This window comes from Apis mellifera, linkage group LG5, assembly GCF_003254395.2.
Source record: "Apis mellifera strain DH4 linkage group LG5, Amel_HAv3.1, whole genome shotgun sequence".
NCBI classification, from domain to species: domain Eukaryota; kingdom Metazoa; phylum Arthropoda; class Insecta; order Hymenoptera; family Apidae; genus Apis; species Apis mellifera.
This window is the reverse complement of record NC_037642.1, coordinates 11,427,242-11,452,199: the sequence shown is the minus strand read 5'-3', so window position 1 is coordinate 11,452,199 and position 24,958 is coordinate 11,427,242. Positions and strand designations below refer to the sequence as shown.

General features: G+C 23.2%; 7 protein-coding genes and 2 non-coding genes across 12 annotated transcripts; 3 read left to right on the top strand and 6 right to left on the bottom strand.

Annotated features, from left to right (window-relative positions):
- Nucleotides 1-85: 85 nt before the first annotated feature.
- On the bottom strand, nucleotides 86-7,661 carry LOC724926 (DNA polymerase alpha subunit B). Of its 2 annotated transcripts, XM_006567634.3 has the most exons (7): nucleotides 7,409-7,661; nucleotides 6,808-7,021; nucleotides 6,633-6,681; nucleotides 1,708-1,808; nucleotides 839-1,633; nucleotides 520-735; nucleotides 86-455 (listed from the first exon to the last, which is right to left on the bottom strand). In XM_006567634.3, exons 1-7 carry the CDS (start codon nucleotides 7,482-7,484, stop codon nucleotides 137-139), a joined length of 1,770 nt encoding a protein of 589 aa, XP_006567697.2. In that variant the 5' UTR covers nucleotides 7,485-7,661; the 3' UTR covers nucleotides 86-136. The 2 variants fall into 2 exon arrangements, with proteins under 2 accessions (XP_006567697.2, XP_006567698.2); XM_006567635.3 differs by lacking the exons at nucleotides 6,633-6,681; nucleotides 6,808-7,021; nucleotides 7,409-7,661 and adding an exon at nucleotides 3,731-4,055.
- Mir996 (microRNA 996) lies at nucleotides 1,930-2,020 on the bottom strand. The gene has a single exon (NR_034308.1). It is a non-coding gene; the product is annotated as a microRNA 996 (primary transcript).
- Nucleotides 2,150-2,249, bottom strand: Mir279a (microRNA 279a). The gene has a single exon (NR_034289.1). It is a non-coding gene; the product is annotated as a microRNA 279a (primary transcript).
- Nucleotides 7,662-7,836: 175 nt separating the features above from the next.
- Nucleotides 7,837-11,117, bottom strand: LOC412232 (dipeptidyl peptidase 3). The gene is made up of 4 exons (XM_395694.6): nucleotides 10,736-11,117; nucleotides 10,089-10,386; nucleotides 8,262-10,014; nucleotides 7,837-8,181 (listed from the first exon to the last, which is right to left on the bottom strand). The coding sequence occupies exons 1-4, from the start codon at nucleotides 10,903-10,905 to the stop codon at nucleotides 8,030-8,032; spliced, it is 2,373 nt and encodes a 790-aa protein (XP_395694.2). The 5' UTR covers nucleotides 10,906-11,117; the 3' UTR covers nucleotides 7,837-8,029.
- A 368-nt stretch (nucleotides 11,118-11,485) lies between these two features.
- Nucleotides 11,486-12,781, bottom strand: LOC552450 (DNA repair protein RAD51 homolog A). Its single transcript, XM_624824.6, has 2 exons — nucleotides 12,574-12,781; nucleotides 11,486-12,446 (listed from the first exon to the last, which is right to left on the bottom strand). Exons 1-2 carry the CDS (start codon nucleotides 12,661-12,663, stop codon nucleotides 11,511-11,513), a joined length of 1,026 nt encoding a protein of 341 aa, XP_624827.3. The 5' UTR covers nucleotides 12,664-12,781; the 3' UTR covers nucleotides 11,486-11,510.
- Nucleotides 12,782-13,358: 577 nt separating this feature from the next.
- Nucleotides 13,359-16,937, top strand: LOC102654127 (neurochondrin homolog). The gene is made up of 2 exons (XM_006567636.3): nucleotides 13,359-13,494; nucleotides 14,285-16,937. Exon 2 carries the CDS (start codon nucleotides 14,539-14,541, stop codon nucleotides 16,774-16,776), a length of 2,238 nt encoding a protein of 745 aa, XP_006567699.1. The 5' UTR covers nucleotides 13,359-13,494; nucleotides 14,285-14,538; the 3' UTR covers nucleotides 16,777-16,937.
- Nucleotides 13,494-18,876, top strand: LOC552430 (N-acylneuraminate-9-phosphatase). Its single transcript, XM_016912262.2, has 4 exons — nucleotides 13,494-13,935; nucleotides 17,656-17,728; nucleotides 18,042-18,525; nucleotides 18,654-18,876. Exons 3-4 carry the CDS (start codon nucleotides 18,285-18,287, stop codon nucleotides 18,839-18,841), a joined length of 429 nt encoding a protein of 142 aa, XP_016767751.1. The 5' UTR covers nucleotides 13,494-13,935; nucleotides 17,656-17,728; nucleotides 18,042-18,284; the 3' UTR covers nucleotides 18,842-18,876.
- Nucleotides 18,877-20,515: 1,639 nt separating this feature from the next.
- Nucleotides 20,516-23,446, bottom strand: LOC100578298 (probable serine/threonine-protein kinase DDB_G0283337). 3 transcript variants are annotated; one of them, XM_016912455.2, is made up of 8 exons: nucleotides 22,982-23,446; nucleotides 22,621-22,757; nucleotides 22,243-22,517; nucleotides 21,808-22,096; nucleotides 21,332-21,700; nucleotides 21,166-21,249; nucleotides 20,958-21,068; nucleotides 20,516-20,879 (listed from the first exon to the last, which is right to left on the bottom strand). In XM_016912455.2, exons 1-8 carry the CDS (start codon nucleotides 23,022-23,024, stop codon nucleotides 20,736-20,738), a joined length of 1,452 nt encoding a protein of 483 aa, XP_016767944.1. In that variant the 5' UTR covers nucleotides 23,025-23,446; the 3' UTR covers nucleotides 20,516-20,735. The 3 variants fall into 3 exon arrangements, with proteins under 3 accessions (XP_016767944.1, XP_016767943.1, XP_016767942.1); XM_016912454.2 differs by having other exon boundaries at nucleotides 22,621-22,907; nucleotides 22,982-23,443; XM_016912453.2 differs by having other exon boundaries at nucleotides 22,621-22,856; nucleotides 22,982-23,443.
- A 252-nt stretch (nucleotides 23,447-23,698) lies between these two features.
- Nucleotides 23,699-24,715, top strand: LOC552383 (PQ-loop repeat-containing protein 1). The gene is made up of 4 exons (XM_624757.5): nucleotides 23,699-23,895; nucleotides 23,968-24,104; nucleotides 24,199-24,415; nucleotides 24,523-24,715. Exons 1-4 carry the CDS (start codon nucleotides 23,699-23,701, stop codon nucleotides 24,713-24,715), a joined length of 744 nt encoding a protein of 247 aa, XP_624760.2.
- The last annotated feature ends 243 nt before the right edge of the window (nucleotides 24,716-24,958 follow it).

Genomic DNA, 24,958 nt, shown 5'->3' with positions numbered 1-24,958 from the left:
TGACAAGAAAAAATACAAATTATATAAAAATTCTTTTCATTATTCTATAACCTCGTATTTCAAATAATAAATATATAAACTTACATTTTTTTATCTTTTTACGATTTATTTTGCAAAAAAACAAAAACGCTTATATTTAGACTTTTGCAATTTCACAAGATATATTGTTTGGATCCCATTTCTTATTATTCACTGATCGTATGTATAATTTAGCATAGATATACTTTCGCAATCGCTCTGGATTTAAAACGAGAGATTCATTTAATAATTTGCAATAATGTTTCACATCGGAAGGTAAAATCAATATATGTGGTTGCCGCTCAAAACAAGCGTATTTTGTCCAAAGTGTTGTATCAAGATTTAAGCCAGAAAAAGGAGGATACAAAGGATAGAATGTAGTTTGAGACAATATATGATCAGCTAACCGACCAAGCCTATCCATTCCAGGTGTATTCCTAAAAGAACTTTCTATTATGATAAAATTCATATCTTACTAAATAGATGTTCTGCTATACTTACGATACTTCTTGTTGTCCAAGATGTCTAAGAATATCAACTGATGTTATTCCTATGTGCAAATTATCTACATTTATTATGCAAGGATCTGGCATGGAATAAAGATTCGCCGAATTTGATCCAATTTTATTTGTATTTATAATAAATTCTGGTGTCGGAAAAATTGAATCATGATGCGCATCACGATTAGAAGATACTAATACAATACGTGTTGATTTCCTACATTATAAAAAATTGTTAATAATAATTTATTAAATATTAATAAATTATAATATATTTATAATTTATATAATATTATTAAATGTTATTAATCGATAATAACCCTTGCAAATATTGTAGAATCTTCATCAAAATTGCATCAAAAAAATCTTGATATGTCTCTTTCAAGGTACAGTTTTTAATTTCAGGATGTGTATATTCTATAAAAGGTCCAATTAATATTAATATATTTGGTTCTTCTTCTGCAACACGATTCATAAGATCCCATAATGGTTGATAATTTAAATTGTCAGAAGGTGTAAATGGGCCAACCGCAACATAAATTTTTATATCTACTGATAATTTTGGTTCATCAAATAATTGTGCATATCCCTTAACAAATAACTGTTTTACTATTAGAGTATCTCCAGTAGTATTAAAACCTTCCACTGCAATTATTTGACCAGGAAACAATGAATAATGTTTAACTCCACTAAGATCCAAACGTATAATAGGAGCATTTTTTTCACCAACATTTGTTTTAGAACCTTCCAACATAACAATTTTACTACCAGTAGAAGTATCATCCATTATAAATATTCTACCCCATGTTCTAAATGCTGTTTGACTTATACACATTATGTTTCTCACGTAACGCATGTTAGAATTCGAGGGTCCCATTTCGTTCCAAGTATAACATAGACGCTCACCAAAACTTTTACAACGACTGCTGAGAAAGACTCCTTGTTTGAAAAGCATTTCATACATGTATACTGCATCTTTTGGTATATGGGGATTATCAGCTTGAACGATCGATACTTCGTAATCGTTTTGAGTTTTCCAATTCTGAATATTTGGACCAAAATACAAAAGAATTTTAGCTTTAACTGTATTGCTCGGTGAACGAATGGGTACATTTCTGCAAAAATGATTGAAATTTGCTAATTCCAGTATCGAATTACGAAAATGTAAGTTATAATATAATTTGCTTACAAATTTGATGTATATATCGATGATGGAAAAATTTGTTCTATTGCCCGTAATTTTGTATCATTCTCTAATTCTGCTGATGGACTCCTTGCTCTTTTAATTTGCTTAAAAAAAAAAAATAAAATTTTATATAGAATAATAATATGTTCATCAAATTATTTTTACTGAAAATTAGAAATATATTATTTATATATATATATTTCGCATACACAATATTTTAAGAGTAAAACAGATTACCGTAGACGAGTATGTATCTAGTCACGAAATAAATCAAAACGTGCACCACATTCATACTCGCCTATGGAATTATCTGTTTTATATTATCTTAGTTTATATATGAATAAAAAAATAGTTTTTAGTAATGAAAAATTCTTAAAATTCATATTCATATACTTTAATATAGAAGAATTTTCATAATCACCAATAATAAAATTGTGATGTTTAGACCTGAACGTACTTAATGAGTGTGGATCTAGTCACAATTTCATTTTCTGTGCACTAGACCTTCACTCATTTGGCAAATTCAGGAAATTTTTTCATTTTCTTCTTTTTCTCTATCCTCTTCCTTCTCATATTGCATCATATAATGAGGCACGTTCCATTATTGATACTTAGAAAGCAAATTGTTTTCTAAATATCGAATATGAGAAACTGTTACGATTAAGAGAAAAAATTTAAATAAACAAAGAAAGGACAGAAACAATAAACATAATTATTTTATATTCATAATATTAAAATGATAAAAACTATATAGCATGATCTGTATTCAGAAGTCAACATAACGAGAAAGGTTAATTGTTATTAACCTGATCATTCTTGGCACTGTATTACGTATTGTTTCGATAAAGTTTAAACTATTTTTTGTACTTTGCGTTCAATGCTTTTAAATTTAATAACAAATTTGCTTTTCTTTATAGTAACTAATTAATACGATATTTTCATTTCTTCAGGAATGGTTTTTTTAAAAAATCGTTTTTATATTTATAAATATAATTTCATTTCATTAAAATATAAATTATATAAATTATAATTTATTTATAAATTAATAAAATAAAATTTACAAAAATTATAAAATATGTGCTAAATACATGCAATATTCAATCAAATATATATAAAAGAAATATGAGAGGAAATTTATTTGAATGATACTTGCTGTACCAGATCATGTAAAACTTTAGGTCGATCACCGAGCTGTCCTCTTTCCCCCTCTTTTCTGACGAATATGCACAGAGTCAGGAGACTATTTCTCCTTCTACCCCTCTCTCCACAAACTATCCGCCCCTGGCAATCTTTTGCCCCACTATTCACAGAGATACCGTGGGAAATAACATGGTGCTTTTACCAATTATATGCCATGCCATAAGAACCGTTGGCATTTCTTTTATTTTTCAATAAAAATATCAAAATATATATTTTCTTCTTTCTTCACAAAAAATTTTAATTTTTTACTTATTTTATGTATAAAAAAGATCGTCAAAAAATTAAAAATTGAAGCAAAAAAATAAAAAAGATTGGATTGTTAATTGTTGAATAATTATGTTTAATTAATAAATGTAAACAACTTCTTAGAAAAACAGATCTTTCAACAAAATACTGTTTAAAAAAATTAAATTTTATTTATTAAACAATTTTCTATTTATTCAATTTAAAAATTTCGGATATTTCATTATTATTATAAATTTCATATATTTATATAATTTTATTCAGTCACTTTTTCATATGTATAAAATGATATCATCAATGTACGATACTTTTTTTATTAAAAATTAGTAAAAAAAAAATTAAAACATTAATTATTAAATATTAAATAGAAAAATATAGAATTATCACAGTTATATACAACTTTAACAAGCTAATATGTACAAAATATAATGTACATTTGGAAACATAAATATATAATTTAAAAATTAAAAATGTTAAACAAAAAAGTTTATCATATAATACCTTTACTTATATAACCAAAGAAACCTTTTTTCGTAGAGTATTTAAAAGATATAGAAACACTTTCAAAAAAAAGTGAGTATACCCAAAGAAACATGCAACATACTCGAAGCAACAGGTTGTAGCGACGCGACGCTTGGAACTCTCAACGAATGAACGGTCGACGACATTCGCGTATACGCACACTACTGTAATCCACCTTTTTTCTCTCTCTCACATATAATACTATTTTCATTTCATACAATATATATGGACGCATATATATTAATATGAATAAGGTTATCCATAAACTTTTCTATTGTTAATTACATTTATCGCATATTTCTTATAACAACTATGATCTAATGATAAATTCAATATGAGCAAACAACTTTTACATATATATGAACAATTTTTTTCGTTTTTATATAATTAATCTAGCAAGTTTTCACGATAAACATAAAATTTTATCGTAAAAATTGATAAGAAAAGCAAAGAAAAATTGAATGAATTAGAACGTAATAATAGCAATAGCAACAGGTCGTTACTTATAACGCGAATCGTTATACGATTGGCCGGAATGACTTTCGAGTATGAAATTCACTCAAACCGAATTCCGTAATGGCTGACGCGTTACTTGACCATTTCAATATGTAATATACACTGACACTCCCGCATATATATGTATAATATTATTTTGCACGAATTATTTATTATTTCACAATATTTACACATAATTTACAATTTATATACTATATTCACAATTAACCGGTAAACCACTGATAATACACTTCGAATACGTGTAACTAACTGACAAGCAAACGGTAGCGTCTCAATTCGACGCCATCGAGATATTTGATTATAGCTACTGATTTTTAAAAAATATGAACTATAATTGCCTTGTACACAAACAAAACAATTACTTAGTAAAGTAGTATTCGTAAATTTCAATAGAATTTGTGAATTAAAGCATAGAAATACATAAAAAACACAACTTTTGTTCGGAAAGCTGTAAGCGCGCGCGCACGCGCGCATCAGGATGATAATGGAGTCTGGGTCCTTGAAAACTGAAATCGTACCCTTTGAAGAAATCTGGTCAGCTCTCTTAGATGGAAGAAGAACCCCTCTCTCTACGATACGAGAATACATACTATCCTTTTTCAACCAATAAGAACGAATCCAACATTCCCCTCCATAATAGAGTGTCCTTTGTGGGAGACTGAGAAAAAAGAAGAGGGGATAATGGCGGCGATCTACCTGAACGATTTTTGTGGCGGGAATTACGGTGTTTCAACAAGATCTTACAACACATCAGAACAAGAAACCACCTGCCGAAAAATAATATTGGAATCTCTAGTACTCAATGACGATAATGTAAGCATAATATTAATATTATAATATTATATTTTAATAATAATTATTAGTAATATGATTTTAAAATCTTTTATTTATAATAAAAAAATATTACTTAAATTTAAAAAACAATTTAATTATTGTAGAATTTTATTAAAATGATATATAGTCTTGAAATATGTAAAATCTTGAAATATATATTTTGAATTTAAATTAAAGAAAATTGAAATATATAAAAAAAAAATCATAAAGAATACTTAACCTTGCTAAAATAAATATACAATAAATAATTCAATTATATTCAAAACTTTATTTTGTTAATTATAAAGAAATTTCAAAATTAATTTATTCTATAATATATAATATATAATATATAATATATCATATATAATATATAATTAATTCCAAAATTAAATGTAATAATAAAATTTAAAAATAATTAAATATATATATCATTTAAATTATATTTTTTATATTTAATAAAAATTATTGTATAATATATAATTTGTTATAAATATATTTTTAAATATAAATTTGAAATAGTAATTTACAAAAAAAATCAAATAATATATCAATGAATAAAAAAAATATAAAAATAATTAAAAATTTTATCTATTTCATATTATTTTGTTAGGTACAATTTTGAATTTTTTTACGTAGAATCTTCAGGTAGAAATCTTACGTCATTGTTACTGTACTGTAGACCATAGATCGACCATAAAGAATGCAAAGCAATGTTGCCAAATCGATGTAAATTATAGAATTGCCAAGGTTGAGACAAAATTCAATATTCAATTTTAAATTAAACATTTTTAAAATATTTTGAAATATTATACTTTAAAAATTATTGAATACTTTTTTTAGATTTTTAAAAAATTATACATATGCATTTATGAACATTAATTTTAAATTATTAATTTGATAAAATGTAATATATTTTACATGTAAAAATTTTAGTCTTATGTTAAAATAGTATATTATATAATATTATATATCAAATATATATAATAATATATTATAAAATATATAATAATTTATTTTTAAATATATTATATAAATATAAATATTTATTTTTAAATATATTTTTCATTGAATAAAATATTTATATATATGTTAAAATATAAATATATGTTAAAATATAATAAGTTAAAAAAATTTTCTTGAGAATGCAAATTATAATTATAATAATAAAATTTAATTGTATTATATATATAAATTTCAAATATCTATTTTATTAGTGAAAAATAAAATTGATAAATCTGGCAACAATGTTAGAAGATCATTACAAGAAATCTTTCCTCTTGAAAAAAAGAATAATGAAAACTAACAACAGATTTTAAAATCAAAATAATCCATTAAAAAATTCAATGAATATTTTGTGAAGAAAAATAAAAAATTTTAATTTCAACCAATAAAAAGAAATACGATAGTTTTGCAAAATAATTAGTAATAAAATAAATTAAAATATAATATTAAATTTTTTTTACTAAAAATTATCATTTATTGATAAATAATAATTATATATGTGTATATGTGTATACATAGCATGCATGTATTTATAGCATAATATATATATATATATATATATATATATTAAAAATAAATAAATAAATATACATATGTCAAAATAAAGGATAATTAAAATAAAAACTTACCTTTGATGTAGAACATTCTCCAGTATTATACAATTCCAAAACATTATTACTATAATTATATATAATAAAGAATATGTAAGGATAATATATAAAAATATCATAAACACAAAAGAATAATAATAAGACTTTTCTAAATTTGATGAATATGATATGATAAATATATATAAAAGGATACATAATATCTTCTTTAGGTTGTATATCCAGAGTATGTATATTTGATATGGTTTGTGTTACGACACATTCATTATTTTTTTTAAGTTCTTCATCCTCAAATTGAATAAGATTGTTTATTGTTGGATTAATATCTAATGAATGTGTAATAGTATATGCTACCCATAATTCTAAAAATTTTTCTTCATCTATATTATAAACATGACAAAATTGTACACCTAGACAAAAAAAAAATTAATTGAAAATCTGTTAAATAAAAACAATATATTAATATATTTTATATATTACAAAAATTAATATAAAATTAAAAATGTCAAAACAAAAGTTTAAACATATAAATACATTTTATTAAAATATAAATAATAGTTCATAATATGTAAAACAAGATAACCTTTCTAAGAAAAGGTTAAAAAACAGATATAATTTTTTAAATATATATATATTTAATATTTAATAATTTAATAGTTATTAAATATATAAAATGTATTTAAATTAAAATTGAATTGTTTAAATAATAGTATTTAAATAAAAAATTAATCAAAGAATTCATATAGGTTAGAAATGAAATCTATTAATTTTAAATTATAAACTTATAAATAACTTACATTTATCGATGATAGATTTATCAGAAATATCACAACCTAAATTATAGAAACATAAATTTAACGATTCTTTTGACATTTTAATATACTGTACTTTTCAGTTTTTTCCCGCCAATAAATATAATGAAACAATATACGACATGCGCAGAATCTTCATTCATATTCAGTGTTACAATGCTTTGTAGGTATGTCATGTGCGCACGCACGCGCGTATGCATGTGTGTGTATATTATAAAGAAATATCACATGTTCAATGCGTAGTCACAATGAATATAAATATATATTGATGAACATGTATATCAATAATATTATTTTTATTATATATTATATATTATTATGTAATATTATATATAAATAATATATATAATATATAATAAAAGAAATGTTTTTATATTTTTGAGAATATATTTTATTTTAAGATATTTGTTAAATATTTGTAATAAATTTATTTTATACAAAATTCTTATTCAATAAAATATTTATAAAAACAATAAATGGCATTGTTTTTTATGGTTATGATTCTTATCCACATATACATATACAAATGTTACAGTATATATCAAATAAACAAAAAATATATATCAAAAAAACAAAAAATATTTTTGTAATATTTGTATTAAATAATTAATTATCCTCGAATATAAAATGTTGTTTATCTTTTTCCATAATTTCAATAAGTGTTTGCGAAATATCTGTAGAAGGAAATCTTTCTATCCAAGATTGAATCAATCCAGCAAAATTGGGTTCATAGTTTCTCAATTGTACTTCATTTTCATCTATTTTCACAATAAACAAATTATATAATAGTAGTATAATTGTAAAATTTTGTAATATATATTATTATTTAAATACAAACCATTAATGAATGTATTAGATTGTACAAATATCTTTCGGGGTTCTTTGTGAGCTAAAACTATATCCCTCCAACGTGCCCATGGATGTGGTCCTATTTCAGGTACTTCACTATATTTTTCATACATTTTTCTGGCTGCTTCAATATCACCTGTACTTTTATAAATTTGTAATTTAGTTAAAAAATCTCCAATTGCTTTTTTACCAACTGTTAAAATTTTTGTTCTATTAACAGTTAATAATAAATTCTTTCCAGGCTCAGATTCTACAACATCAACAAAATCATTGCCAGCTTCTAAACAAACTCTAAGTAAAACATATCTTGCTTGAGAATGAGCTTGCAACCATTTTCCAGTTGATGGTTGATACATTTCTAAAGCTTTTGCACAACCGGTCCATAATAAACATAACCAATTTACATATATTATATCATCTGCTTCAGAACCTTCATATCCAAATATACTTAATATATCTTTTTCTAAAGATAAATATAATCCAACTGCTTCTGCTCTGCATTCCTCATAAGATGATCCCAATGACCCAAATTTCGAATCATATGTTTCACCAGGTAAAAAATATTTATTTATTAATTCTCCAGTAAAAGGATTTTTTATTTTTCCAATATTGAAATTATATGAACCAGATTCTAATTGTTTCAATAATTTACCTGTTCCATGACCAAGAAGTTCATGCAAAGCAACTTGCACTTCAAAACTAGCTACTCTATAAGTATTCATCAAAGTTTGATCATGTTGAGATAAAAATGGTATTACATCTAATTTCATATTTGCAGGAATTACATTACCCAAAGAAACATTTTTAAATCCTTCTGATTGTCTAATTTCATCATAATTTGGAATATTTATACCTGCAGGAATACCAGATCCCGAGAATGTTAAAACATCCAATGAAGTAAAATCAGGTCTTAGAAATTCATCTTTTTCAAAATCTTTGCCCCAAGGGAGTTTTGGTATAAATTTTTCTGCATTAGTTACCAATGTAGCAAATTTTTTGGACATTTCTTTATTTACCATTGCTACAAATCCTTCAAATTCTCCTCTTTGACCTGCTGGATCTCTATAAGTTTCAATAAAACCTATATAAGTTTCTATAACTGGTCCTTTATCTTTAATCCATAAACGAGAACCATCTTTGTGATCTTGTAAAGATCCAGTTTGAAAGTGTTCTATGTACTTATTTAACATATTTTTTTCAATTTCATTTACCGCATATTCTTTTGCTTTTTGAAGATTATGAACAACTGGAATCAAAAGTTTACTGTAATCTCCTCTTGTAATTCTAAATTTTGCATTTTTAAATACTTCTTCTGACAAAGTAATATTAGAATCATTATTGGTTTCCACAGAAGCTAATCTAATTTCATATATATCAAATTTAGAATCATTATGATCATTTGCTATTTTAAAGCATCTTGTATTATAACATTCTAATCCTTTACTTTGCATAAAATCATTAACTAACTCTGCATCTTTTTCTGTGCAATTAGCAGAAAAATAAGTTGTAATTCCCTTCTCACTCAATCCTAAAGATTTTAATTTTCCTTTAATAGAATATATTATATTTTGAATTTTATTCCAAATTTCTTCAATGTTTTTGGAATTATTTTTATATGCTTTTGAAACTTTTATTATAGTTTCAAATTTATCCTTAGGTAAATTTGGAATGATTTTACTATCACCAAAAGATTTATAATTACCAGCATTTGCAAAAATTCCACATGAATATACTAAAAATGCCTAAAAATATGAAATAATTGTACAATTAATATTATATTTAAAAAAATAAAATTACTATTTAATATAAAACTTACTGTAAATTCATCTTCATTAACATTAACATTAAATGCAGAATTTTTCAATTCATTTATTGTTTCAGATATAAAGATTTTATGTAGTAGAGCAAATATTAATGGTGATTCTGGAGAAGTTTGGACAAATACAATAAGACCACCATTCCATGCAGCTTGACTTAAATAATGTGCATATAATTTTTCATTTTTTGTTAAAGCATTAAATGCAGTATCACATTCTAATGCAATTATCGGTTGCTTATTTGGTAAAGTAAATAAAGAAATATCTTCACTCATATTCGTAGACAATAATTTTACACTAAAATATAATGTTCTAATTTAATAAATTTATTGATTATATTTTAAATTCTATATAAATTTATATATAAATATAAACAATATGGTATTATTAAATTAATAAATTTAACAGAATATTTTGTAATTATAACATTTTAGAAAAAATATTAAAAAATAGACGTAATAATAAAAATTTAGACTTTTTTATACATATGTTATATGCATATGTAAATATATAAAAGTATATATACACATATACTAAATATATATATATATATATATATAAAAGTATATATACACATACACTAAATATATATATATATATATATATATATGTAAAGCAATGACAAATCAAACGACACATAACCCACCTTGAAATAAAATTATTTTCGAAATGCTTAATTTTTTTATTTGTATTTAAAATTATAGATCCACTTTTTTTTATTTTAACAGTTATATTAAATGAAAAAGTCCGTACGAAATGTTGAAGCTTGGTTTTCGAAACAATCTTCTGCCAATAAAATGGCCACGTGTACAACATATCTCCACATTTATTAAATTATAATTTAAACATTACAATTTATCCAAAATAACCAAAAAATGTTAATAAAAACAACTAATTGTATTTTTATATATACATATGTACAAAATTAAACTTATTTATAATTAAATTATTACATAATAAACTATCATTTTTTAAATCTTTAAAAGAACAATTATCAAAATTTCCTAGATAATCTAGTTCTTAACCTTCTATCAAAAGTTACAAGTGATTAATAATGGATTTTAAATTATTTTTTTAATTTAAATTTTCTAATTTTCCTTTACAAATATTTAATATAAAATTCAAATTTATTATTAAAAATATAAACAAATTAAATTTTATCATATAATATGATAAATTATATTATATAATATATATTTTTTTTTATATTTAATTTTTCTCATTACAGTTTTGTATATACCACAATAGTTATTTAATAATAATGTTATTTATTCATTATTTTTATAAAATAAAACAAATTAGATAACTTTAAAGTTTAAAGTGTAATTATATTAAATACAAAAATTAAATTATTTTTCTTGGAAGGCATATTTTAAACATTTTTTTTACAAATAGATTTTTATAAAAAAATAATAAGTCTTTTATTCTTTAACATCTCCAATGCCATCTGCATTTATTGCAAACATTGCTTCGCTTTCAGGCAAACAAGGTGAATCATAAATTTTACATATTCTAGTTTCACCTCTACCTTTACGTAGATATAATCTTGTAGTACTTGCATGAGCTATGATGTGACCTCCAATTGGTTTTTTTTGATCTCCTCCAAACATACTAGCTGCACCATCAACTTGTGCCACAACTTGATTGGTTATAACAACAGCAACACCATGTTCATCAGCTAGTCTAAGTAACATTCTAAGAAATCTGCCTAAATGCATTTGTCTAGCAGCTAATTCTCCTCTTCCAGAATATTCAGTTCTATATAAACCAGTTGCACTATCTACTATCAATAATGCATATCTAGATTCTGTCATCATAGCACTAGCTTGAATTAATAGTTGAGTTTGATGATCTGTATTATAAGCTCTAGCACATGCTACATTATCTAATACAGAATCTCCTGCAATTTTATATCTTTCAGCAACAGCAATTAATCTTTCAGGTCTAAAAGTTCCTTCTGTATCTATATAAAGACATTTTCCTTCTGCACCTCCCATATCTATAGGTAATTGACAATTGACTGCAAGTGTATGACATAACTGAGTCTTTCCTGATCTAAATTCTCCAAATATTTCTGTAATAGAACCTGTTTCTATACCACCTCCTAATAATCTATCTAATTCACTGGAACCAGTAGTTACAAAAACTATATTTGATCGAGTTTGATGAATTTCAGTCGCACTTTTAAATCCCATTACAACTAATTTTGATGCTTCTTGTAAAATTTTATCTGCTTTAGCTTCACTAATTCCTTTGATAGCAATTAAACATTTCTTAGGAGCATATGCTACAGCTTCCACAGTATAATAACCAGCTTCTTCTAATTTTTTTACATCTCCTGCTGTTATGCCATTTCCCTAAACAAAAAATATATTAAATAATTTTTATATTTTAATATAAGTTAATCATATAAATGCTTTCATATAAATATCTAAAAATTATAATGAAAAAAAGTAATATATATAGGTTACAAAAAAAAATTACTTCTAAAGTTTTTATTAATTTTGCTTGTGGATTATATTCTTCAAATTCTTCATCTCCTTGAAGACTAGCAGTAGATGCCATAGCTGACATTTTATAATATAATATACACTTTAAATAATAAAAATTATTAATGCAAAAATAAGAATTCAAAGCAAGTATTATCTTTGCGCCAAAATATTATGACGCCATTACTGATGTCAAAGTAGTTTTAATTTATGTAATTTGCATTATTATTTATTATCCTAAAAAATAATATACTGTTTAATACTAAATTCATAAATAATTATAGTAAATAAATAAATATTTAATAATTTATTGTAATTTACAAATTTTTCTAATATATTTACTATTATTAATATTATTAATATTTGACAATTATGTTATTAATAATATTATTATTATATTCAAAGTAAATATATGAATAAAATAAAAAAATATATGAATAAAAATTTATATTTTTAATTAACTCTGTTGATAATATTTTATTTTACTGTAAATCTATATAATTTAATCTAAAAACTAGATTACGCATTTATCGACAATCAACATTATAAGTTTCTATTAAAGATGTCTCTTCATTCGAAATGAAATCAAGGAAGAGAAAAAGGTCAGGAACGAAAGGCATTAGGTCGAGACGAGACAGATTATATCTGTTCTGACGTCTGACCATTAAGATAATTGTATATTTATCCCTAAAGTGTTCTTAAAAGGGGACTGTTATATGAACACTACATGTTTTCATGCGCGATTCTTTGTTGAAACATCGTTGGATTGACAACATATTTATTATATACAATAAAAATGGCGACTTTGCATAAGAAGCATTTTTGTTCATCAAACATAACTATAAGCGCTGTGTTTTTTGATCTGGACAATACTCTCATCGAAACCAGAAAAGGCGACAATCAAACATGTCGAAAGGTATGCTAAAATATTTGAAATTTTATTGGTGTCAAAAACTGTATGCGTGTACATATATAAACGGTCAGTATTGGTTAATATACTAGAAATGTGTGTATGTGTATATATATATACATATATATATGTCATTCCTGGAGAGTGCGCGAAAAGTAGTTCAATTTTTTATTCGAAATTAGAAAAATGTAAAGGTCACTCATTTTATTAATTTATTAATTATTTTATATATTTCTTCTTTTATAATAGATTTTTTATTGTTTCAAAAAATATCTTATGGTAATTAAATTTACATTTAATCTCTCAATTTCGTTTGGATACGAAGATCGACGAAAATAGAAACTTCTGTGTAATACGAGCCGACTCCCTGATATAGTGCTTTCTCTCGGACGGTTATTTTCGACCGATCCTACTGTCCAGACGCTCAACATAACGTAGATAAAGCGTGTAAGCACGTTACTAAAGATTTTGACGTTCTTAAGATACAATTAGTTGTATAACGTAATTATATTCACACGTTGTATTATGCGGAAAAGGTTATGCTAGGATTATATATATATATTTAAAATCTTTTTCCAATGAAATTCTATTAAATAAAATTATTTTGAATAATTTTTAATATTATTTTTTAATAAATAAGTAATTGATATTGATAAACTAAAAATTGACAGCAAACTAAAAAAAATTAAAGAAAATTGTTAACCTTATACTAATAACAATTCATATTTGAATAATAATTATATATGTTTGTGGAATAGTATTTGTGGTAGTACAACTTTATTTCTGTCTGCTTAAGTGAGTGTGTCAAAGGGCAAGGCTAGTCGTAAGGGGTTTGATTTGGAAGTTTGGGAGTACTGCCAGTTGGCTTTTAGCTGTGACATGTGAAAGATGCAAGTTTTATTAAATCTTTGTTAAATATTATTGGGTAAATATTAATATTCTAATATTTTATATTTTATTTGGGAGATTGTTATCATATAAAAAAAGTAAAATTATAAAAATATTTAAATTATAATTACATTTTAAATTGTAATAAAGTAAATTATAACCATGAGTATTTCAAAGAATGTGAAAAAGCATGTGACTATTTTAAAGTCTGTTGAATCTGATTCAGAAAAATTTGCTGCTTTATTTATGATTACAAAATTGGTGGATAGTAAAGATTGTACAGTAACAGAAAAAAAAATGTTATTTGAAGCTATTGGAACTAAATTTTTAACAAAATTGTTATCTACACAAGTAGTTCCTGTAGATTGTCCTCCACAAGTATATAAATCTGTAGCACTATCTATACTTTCTGCATTTTGTGGCGAATCAGAATTAGCTTCTCACCCTGATATGATTGTTCATGTACCTGCATTACTTGAAATTGTATCAAAAGCTGATGAAGATGCAGATGATAATATGTTAATTATTGTTAGTGAAGCATATACATGTTTGCAAAATATTGCACAATATTCTCCTGGACAACAAGTTTTAATTGAACATAAAGCTATTGCAAAAATGTGTGATATTTATTCAGAAAAAAGTTTTCAAACAGATAAGGCCTTAAACATTTTAGTTACTTTAGTTCAAAGATTTAGTACAGAAGCATGGGATGCAACAGATACTGCACCTTTTCATGCTATAATAAATAAGATTGCATTAGATTTTGAAACAGATCATACAGAAAGAAAATTTGAATTATGTACAATTTTGCAAGCTTTACTAATGTCTTGTACAAAGGATATAATTAGTAAAACTGCTAAAGAAGAATCTTGGCCTTCTAGTATACATAAAGCTTTATCTGATATTCTTGGATCAAAAATAAGCAAAAATCAACGTGATCCAGCATTAAAACTTGCTTCTGTAATGCTAGATTTATTAGGAGCAGAATGGACTTTATTAGATAAAGAAAAACCAAAAGTATTTTTATTATTATTAATTCAACTAACATCTATAGAAGTTAGAATGCAAATAGAAGGAAAACAATTGAAAAGTATAATGACAAATGCAGATTTAATAACATCTTGTTTTATTATTATTGAAATTTCTCTTGCATATATTACCAATGATCAGTTGGATTTAGATCAGAAAGAAAAACAATCATTATATACTGTTTTAAAAGGAGCATTTGCTGCAATTATAGGTTTACTCACAGCAGTATCCAAGATGAAAGAAATAACAGATATTAAAGAAAGAATATTTATTTGTGCTGTAGTAAGAGTACTGGCAGCATGGCTTGCCCAAGAAACAACAGCTATGCGTTCTCAAGTTTATACAGTTTTACCTTATGTTTTAACTATAGCTAATGATACATTTTATGCATATAGAAATAGAAAATTAACGGAAAAGGCTAAAGCAAATGCGAAACTTAAAAGTGATGAAGCAACATCATCTGGAGAATCAGTTATTCATGATCCTTTAAGTGAAATTGATTTATTGAGACTTTTATTGCCAGCATTATGTTATTTAGCTGTAGAAGAAGATGCTAGAAAAATTTTAATTCAACATAAACAAGAAGAAGTCTTGTTTGAATGTTTATCTTATCATTGGACAATTGTTCATCAAAAAAAACCACCAATACCAAAATCAGAAAGATTAAAAATTTTAAAAGAACCAGAAAAAGAAGATTTAGAACTTCATCTATCAGAAGAAATAAAAGATTCAAGGACAGCCATGGTTTCTGTGTGTAATGTTTTAATGAACATTACCGTATTAGAAGCAAAATTAGTAGAAGAATCACCAACATTTATTTCTTTATTGAAATTTATTTTCAATAATCTTCCAGAACTTAAACAAATTCCTGAAAATCTAGTATTGCATGGTCATCTTGCAGTTTTGGGATTGTTATTATTGAAACAGCAAGCAATACGTATTAAGAAAAATGATTTTTCTATTTGTCGATATATTCAAGCTACTATAAGATTTTTATGGGATGCATATATAATTGATGAAAGCAATGATCCAACTGAACTTGTTGTTGCCATGTCATATAAAGAAAAATGGTTAGAACTTATGGAATTATGGTTTCTTGGAATGCAAACAATGGCTGGAGTCTTACAAGTCATACCTTGGCTTTCACAATTTACTCTTGAGTCAGGTTGGGTAGAAGAAATTATTGAAATCCTCAAGAAAATAAAGATAGGAAGTCTTCAGCCAAATGTAAAATTTGCTTTTGAAGATCTTTTATGTCATTTGGTTAAAGCAGATGAAAATGTTGCTTCTGTTTTGAAGAAACGTGGAGCTTTAACTGTATGCAGAAATCATCGTATGATGGAACTGGGAAAACATCTCTTTGGAGACTAAAAACATTCTATTATATTTTGAATGAAAATATTTATATTTATATTGATAAAATAGCTGAAATAGTTAATCCATTCTTATGTTATCAAGTAATATGTTTATTTGTGTATACATATTATATATGTTTTTTACATTATATTATATAAAACAAAATTATTATCAAGTTATTTGAATTTCTAAATTTTATATATATATATATATATATATATATATATATATATATATATATATATGTTCATATTATAATAAAAACACAATAAAAATAATTCATTTTATTAAATAGTAATATTTATGTTCAAGTAGTTAATTTTAGTAACTACAATTTTGCAATCCTGTGAACTAAAATTTCATATATCAAATATAAATTTTGTTAGTAATCATATGTAAGAATAGTTTTTTGGCAAGCAAAAGATTTATCAATTTCTATTTATTAAATAATTTTACGAATTTAAATATTGATATAATATATGTTGAAATAAATTTTTTTTTACATTTTATATTAATTCATAAACTATTTGAAAATTTGTATAAGTTTGATAATATTTAAAATTTATATACTTTAAAAATGTACATATTTGATAAATTTATGTATACATGAATGGCATTGTAAAGTAATAAATGGTTTTTTTATTAAAATAAATTGTTTTTAAAATTTTATCTTTTAAAATATTACCTTCCTTTCTATTTAAAAATTAAATTAACAATTAAATTTGATAAACTTCCTAAATCATAATCATGTATAAGTTATCTCTTATTTTAACATGATGTATGACAAAATCTGCAGTAATAAGTATAAATGTTTAATATCCAATTGAGTAAAGTTTTGAAAGTTGGAATAATATAAATTTGTTGTTGGCACAACTGATTTTGTTGTGATTACAGCAACGACCGCGGGTGCCACTTCGAGTGTCCACTAATCGGCTCGAGTATTTCAATGAATCAATGCATTTTCTAGGTAATCATCAAAAACTGAATTAAGTGACCTAAACTCCTAACTGATCGTTTGTATCCTTCTTCCCAAGAGCTTGGTTCAACCATTAAAATCCACATTCAATATGTGATTTTTGAATATATTTATAAAATTAATTTTTAACATTTATAATTTTTTTTAATTATTAAAATATCTTATTTTAGACTGTGTTGAATGTGGAAATCATTCATTTTCCTTTAGTGTGTATTTTGTATTTTGTTCATTATTTTATACTGCTTGATTTATATATCATAAAATGAATAACATCTAATAAATGATATTTTAACTTTATCTGCAGTTGGCTGAGGAACTAACACAAGAATATGGTATTCCTGAAGATATATCTATAAAGATTACAACAACATATTTGAAGCTCTTTAGAAAATGTCCTGACAATGTAGTTCATACTTTGGATATTTGGCGCATAACTTTATGGAGTAAAGCTCTTGGAGAAAAATACTCATATCTAGCAAGAAAAATTTACGAACGATGGTTATATCTACGATATTATTATTTGACGTTGGCATCAGATGTAATTTCTATGCTTCGTCAGTTGAGGATAAAATATCTCTTAGGTTTGATTACTAATGGTCCTTCTAATGCACAATGGGAAAAAATACGAAAACTTTCACTCGAACAATATTTCGATATAATTCTTGTATCAGGAGATTTACCATGGGAAAAACCTGAAAGAGAAATATTTCGAAAAGCGTGTCGATTTTTAAATGTTAAACCAGACAGTTGTGTAATGGTTGGTGACAAATTGGAAACTGATATTCTAGGTATTATATTATTATCGTATATTTTCATTACACAACGCGTTAATTATTAAGAAATATTATATTCAAATATCATATTTGCATTTTGAATTAATATCATAAAAAAATGATTTGTCATTATTTTTATCTAGGTGGAATAGAAGCAGGTTTAGGTAGTACAATTTGGATTCCAACAGTGGATAAACCATTCTTATTAAGAGAAGATCCACAACCAGATTTTACTATAAGGCATGTCACAGATCTTTTAAGTATATTAAATAGAGGTCCTGATGCTCCAGAACTTGAAGATTCGTCTTCAAATGCATCTGATGGTAGTTGATAAAAAAACATTTTTTTTAGGTTTTTTTTAAAAAATCACAGCTGATAGATATAAAATTTTTATAAAACTTGGTAATTGTTTCTTCATAACTAAATAATTATTATAGCATGTAATATATTTTATTTTAAAAGTAATTTAAATTTCTTATATACAGCATGTCCCGTATACTTCGATGGATAAATACATGAAAAAAATAAAAAAAAAGTTCATATATTCTATTTGATTTTGTTTTCATATAAACAATAAATAATAAATTTCTTTTTTATATTATATATTTCTTTTACCATTATTTTTTTTTATCTTTTATCTTCATTAAAAATATTCAAAATGACTTTGCATTCAAATGTGAGCTAAATGTTTCATCATTAATTAATTTTATCTTCTTTATTTCTTCAAATATTATTTTTTAAAAGCCTTTATTTTTTTGCTAAATTTATTTCGATATCGTCAATAAACATTTTATATATAAAAAAATATCTGGTATTAAGTTTCATTTATAAATAGTTCAATTAATTTTTTGATAAAATTATTTTAATATAAAATAAGTATAACTCAAAAATAAGATCAAATAGAGCATATGTTTGTATGAATTTTTTTTTTTTATTTTCATATATAAAATATATGAATTTAATATTGTATAGAATATAAATTATCTATTTAAACGATTTTTCGATGTGATGGGGCACTCTGTATAATATTTTGTTTTATTTTTACATTATTTTTATCTTATATCAGATTAGTTATTATCAAATCTTAATATTAAGAAGAAAGAATAATAGAATATAATTCTATTAATAGAAAAAAAGTGATATTTACTATATATTGTTATTACTATTAAGTTTCAAGAAATTGTCTTATTTTAATATGTTTTTGTAATTTAGATTTCTTTTATTATTTTTTTAGGTTGAAAATGAATTTTATAATATATTTACATGAAATAATTATATTTCTTAATATAGAATCAAAAATTATTAATTTACATTTTTAAATTTATTTTTTCGATATTTACTATTTAATTATATAATGAATTTTTAATTTATATAATATTATTTAAAATCAAACTTTAAATAACATTATAAATATATAAATTTGTTATAAGTAAAAACGTATATTTACATTTAAACATATATTAAGAACAAATCAGAGCAATAATTGTTTTAATTTTGTAACTAATGTATCATATGCAATATATGCATTAAATATAATGATCTTTACAAATATTGTAAACGTGTGTATATATATATATATAAAATGTTTATATATATAAATGTTTATACATATATATGTTATATATAAACATATGTTATAATTGAGATATATATATATTTAATATATGAATACTGCAAATGAATCTAATTACATATATGTATATTGTAATTATATATGTACATCTGTAAAATATACTTTTTCATAATATATTTTATTTTGTTTGAATAAGATAAATAGAAACAATAATATAAAAGAATTAAATGAAAATATTTATGTAATACTTATTTTTAATAATAAAAGAAAAAATAACTATATTTAAATTTTTTTGTCAAAATATAATATCTTTATAGAAAAATCAACATGAATATTTAAATTTATATAAATATATTTTAGAAATTGTTACTTATTTCCTTAGTTCAGCATTATATATCTATTCTTTTATATTTGTACTTTTTTATTCTTTAATATTATAAGATCATCAGTCATAGAAGCTTTTTCTTGCTCATTTATTTGTACATCATGTGATTCTTTTAAATCAAAATTAAGTTGTTCGTCTTCTTTCACTCTATATTTTTTTTTTAAATTTTTATCTTTAAGTTGATTTTCATCTTTTTTAATTTTCGTTTCAATCTAAAAAATATTTATATTCATAAAATGGAATATTATGTTCTACAAGATCATCAAATCATAGAAATTTTTTGTGTTTATTTATTTTACATACCTCATGTCCTGTTAAATTAGAATTTAAATTGTTTTCTTCTATTTTACATTCATTGTTTGAATTTTCATTTTTGAATTGATTTTCATCTTTTTCAATTTTCGTTTTGATCTGAAAAATATTTATATTCATAAAAATGGAACGTTATATTCTACAAGATCGTTTATATTTTTTATTTATTTTGTTTACCTCATATTCTGTGAAGTTGGAATTAAATTGTTCATTTTCTTCTATTCTATATTTATTATTTGAATTTTCATTTTTGAATTGATTTTCATCTTTTTCGATTTTCGTTCCGAACTAAAAAATATTTATATTTATAATAATAGAATATCATATTTTATGATTATCTAAGATTGATATAGATATCTTTTTCTGTTCATTTTATTTTGCATACCTTATATGATTCTATTAAATTGGAATTAAATTGATTGCTTTTTTCTATTTCATTATTTGAATCTTGTATGGAATTCGTGTCAATCTAAAAAAAATATTCACACTGATAATGAAATTCTAATGAAATTTTGTAAATTATATATAGCTGTAGTTTATACTGAACAAACCAATAAATTATCTTTGCTTTTGAAGGAAAGTTTTTTATAAATTTTTCGAGCTTGTTCAGGATCGATATCAGCTTCTATTAATGATGTTAAAACATCTCTTTCAGTTACACGTAATTCAGGATTAGCATCAACTAATAAAACTGATTTTTTGCCTATTGAATTATTTTTGATTTTATCCAATTTTTGATACCACATTAATTTTTCAGTTACTCTATCTTCATTTAAAACTTTCGGTGGTGTTGGTGGTCGAACTTTGCTAATATTTAATAATTGCTGAGCATATGCAACATTATTTATATCTTCTTCTTCTGAATTATCCGATATATTCAAAGCAAGTTTCAATTGATAAATTTCATATAACATTCGATTCTATTTAATGATATATTATATTATTTTATATTTATATATGCATTATTATATTTAATATTATTTTACAAATTTAAATAATAAATAATATAATATCTAAAATATCTAACCATATCTAAAACTTTTTTGTTTTTTTCGATGTATTTCTTGAATATTTTGTTTAATTCATCATCAGTATATAGACCATTTACTATTATTTCGTGTGTAATTTCATACATAAGTTTAGCGTATGTTTCTTCTTCATCTTTTTCATCGATTTTTGGATTATCTATTAAATTATCATAAAATTGATCAGGATTTTCATCACTTCTTGATGTGCTAATTTCTGATGAAAGATCATCATTGATGTTTTGTGATAAAAGACCACAAGATTCACATAATATTGAATTTTCTTCATATCTATGTATATTTATATTAATATAAATAATTAAATAAAATAATTAAATAAATAAATGATTAATATAATAATAAATAAAGTAAGTAACTATAATTAAAATGAATTTAAATAACAAAGTAAATTTTTTTATTGCAAAATTTGATCTTACCTATCATCATGAAATTTCAATGCACTTTTCGTATTTATAGGATTAAATATTTTTCTATAATTAGTATTTGATTCTGTGCATTGTTTTCTTATATTGCTACTATTTGATATAAATGGCTCTGAAGCATTTATTTTATATATCGGATTAATATAAGCTAGGTGATTATGTAATTTTGGTTTTGAACAGATTGCATTACAATCATAACAAGTAGTAAAATATTTCTGTGCTTGACACTGGCAAAAATACTTTGAACCATTATTCATTCTTAAAAAATCCTATTAATGAATGAAACAATTCGAATTTATTATTTTTTCTTACATATATATATATTGTAATATTTTATGCATAATTATTATTATATTTATAAATAATTTTTACCGCTGGATGATATGAAGTATCATATGCCAACTTATCAATTATATTATTTGTAATATCTGTTTTTGCACATTTTGGTTTCCAGCCAATTTGTTTACATGCTTGCTTTTTTTTACGCATATAGGTTTTGTTTCTGGCATCTACAACACATTTTGCTAGTAAAATGCGTCGCAAATGCGCGCTCATAGAATTGTACGCTGTTAATTGCTCAAAATAACTTTGTCCATTTTGATTGTACACTATTCAATATAAATTTACGGGTTACAAAGATAATTTTGCAAAATATATATCTGTTGAATTATTTAAAATGACGATATTTCAATCAAATTAAAAGATATAGAACAATAAAAAAATATATTTTTACCAGTGCTTTTAAGATTAACTTCACTCTTATTACATCTTGTCATTTCTTGAAAATTATAACAAGTTTGCTTGCCTATGAATTTTTCTTATCTTATGCTTAGTGTAATAATTTAAAAGATATTACAAAAATTTTAAATGATTAATACAAAGACAACAAATTTATATTTTATGAAATGTATAATGACATGAAAAACACTGTAATGTACACGTATATATAAATTTAAAGTTGTTATTATGGGTTACTAAGCAACAATATAATCATTCTTCACTTTGTTGTATACCTATCGATACTATTCTATACTTCATTTGTAATTATATCTGTAATTGAATACTTAAATTCTTGAATGTATCACAATTTATGTTACCTATAGTCGGTAACTAAACTTTGTATCAATTCTTTAGTTTATCAATGTTCACAATTATAAATTTTTTATGCATACATATATATATAGATTTAATAATATATTTAATTGTACTAAAACTATATATTAAATAAAAGTCAGTCATTATAAGGTATGTATATATATATATATATATTATCGCTTTTCAGATAATATGTATTTACACAATTTATCATTTTTTTTTATTATCAGGTTTATTTGATTTTAATGATTCATTGTCAATATGATATTTAAAAAGATTGGAGCCATAACCTAGAATTAAATATATATTGCAAAACATTATAGATAATAAAATATGAAAATAGAACAAAAATATTATGATGTATAATGTTTATGAGCAATTAACTATTAAGGATTTAGGAAATTGGATTGCTTCTGGAGCAATGATATTTGGTGGTATTATTCCATATGTACCACAATACAAAGAAATTAAAAAAAGAGATAGTGCAGAAGGATTTTCTCTTTATGTATGCCTTACACTTTTAATTGCTAATACATTACGTATTTTCTTTTGGTTTGTATATTTGTTTTATATATCTGCTATATTTTTGTCATATCAAATAATTTATTATATATTTTTTTACAGGTTTGGGAAACATTATGAAATACCTCTTTTATTACAAAGTATATTTATGATTGTTACTATGTTTATAATGATTAAACTATGTATAAGTGTACAAAGTAGAAATCAAGTAATAAAAGTTAGAGAACGTGTATTTTTAGGTAAATTTAAATATGACAAAATAAATAAAAATAATATATATATATAATAGTATATACAAAATTTATAACTTATATTTAAATTTAATTTGTTTAGATTTTGATGCAAATTTTTTTTGGAAATGGACAGATTTTCAATCTTATTTAGATTTTATGCTATTGTTTGCGGCATTAATAGGAATATTAACATATTTGTTAATAGATATACCAATATTTGTTGAAACTATTGGATTATTTGCAGTATTGACAGAAGCTATGCTTGGAATACCACAATTTCTACGTAATTTTTTTAATAAATCTACTAATGGAATGAGGTAATAACAAGAATTAATAATAAAAAATTAATAATAAATAGTTATTTGAATAATATTAAATTAAAAATTAATATTTAAATTTCTAAATTATTTTTTTATGATTACAGTATTTTTATGGTTGCTATGTGGACATTAGGTGATGCATTTAAAACATGTTATTTTATTATAAGAGAAGCTCCAATTCAATTTGAAGTTTGTAGTACTCTTCAAGTTATAATTGATATTGCAATTTTAACACAAGTATATATTTATCAAAGCAGTACATCAATACATACAAGAGTCCCAGTTCGAATAGATTGAGATACTTTATATAAATGATATAATATACTATTTCTATACCTTTTATTGACTAAAGAAATTTTATCTAAAGATTTTTTTATTACATTGAATTTTTTATACATTTTAATTGTATTTTATTATGTATTAATTTTTTTAAATAAAATTTTGTTAATACAATAAGAAAAATTAAATTTAAATTAAATTAAATTAAAGCACATTACTATTTTTATAACAGAAATAATTCATAAATCATATATATTTAAA

Bases quoted from the DNA above. Each gene is read 5' to 3' on its own strand.
- LOC724926 (XM_006567634.3), bottom strand. From the start codon at position 7,484: ATGTCAAAAGAATCGTTAAATTTATGTTTCTATAATTTAGGTTGTGAT. The intron at 6,682-6,807 runs GTATCCTTTTAT...ATATAATTATAG, and splicing joins CAACCTAAAGAAGATATTAT to TAATAATGTTTTGGAATTGT. The intron at 456-519 runs GTAAGTATAGCA...AAGTTCTTTTAG, and splicing joins CTTGGACAACAAGAAGTATC to GAATACACCTGGAATGGATA.
- LOC412232 (XM_395694.6), bottom strand. From the start codon at position 10,905: ATGTTGTACACGTGGCCATTTTATTGGCAGAAGATTGTTTCGAAAACC. The intron at 10,387-10,735 runs GTGGGTTATGTG...ATTATATTTTAG, and splicing joins GAAAATAATTTTATTTCAAG to TGTAAAATTATTGTCTACGA. The intron at 8,182-8,261 runs GTTTGTATTTAA...TTGTGAAAATAG, and splicing joins ATCTAATACATTCATTAATG to ATGAAAATGAAGTACAATTG.
- LOC552450 (XM_624824.6), bottom strand. From the start codon at position 12,663: ATGTCAGCTATGGCATCTACTGCTAGTCTTCAAGGAGATGAAGAATTT. The intron at 12,447-12,573 runs GTAATTTTTTTT...TTTTTTGTTTAG, and splicing joins AATTAATAAAAACTTTAGAA to GGAAATGGCATAACAGCAGG.
- LOC102654127 (XM_006567636.3), top strand. From the start codon at position 14,539: ATGAGTATTTCAAAGAATGTGAAAAAGCATGTGACTATTTTAAAGTCT.
- LOC552430 (XM_016912262.2), top strand. From the start codon at position 18,285: ATGCTTCGTCAGTTGAGGATAAAATATCTCTTAGGTTTGATTACTAAT. The intron at 18,526-18,653 runs GTATTATATTAT...ATTTTTATCTAG, and splicing joins ATTGGAAACTGATATTCTAG to GTGGAATAGAAGCAGGTTTA.
- LOC100578298 (XM_016912453.2), bottom strand. From the start codon at position 23,024: ATGACAAGATGTAATAAGAGTGAAGTTAATCTTAAAAGCACTG. The intron at 22,518-22,620 runs GTAAAAATTATT...ATTCATTAATAG, and splicing joins ATACTTCATATCATCCAGCG to GATTTTTTAAGAATGAATAA. The intron at 20,880-20,957 runs GTAAACAAAATA...AATATTTTTCAG, and splicing joins CCAACTTCACAGAATATGAG to ATCAAAACGAAAATTGAAAA.
- LOC552383 (XM_624757.5), top strand. From the start codon at position 23,699: ATGATGTATAATGTTTATGAGCAATTAACTATTAAGGATTTAGGAAAT. The intron at 23,896-23,967 runs GTTTGTATATTT...ATTTTTTTACAG, and splicing joins ACATTACGTATTTTCTTTTG to GTTTGGGAAACATTATGAAA. The intron at 24,416-24,522 runs GTAATAACAAGA...TTATGATTACAG, and splicing joins AAATCTACTAATGGAATGAG to TATTTTTATGGTTGCTATGT.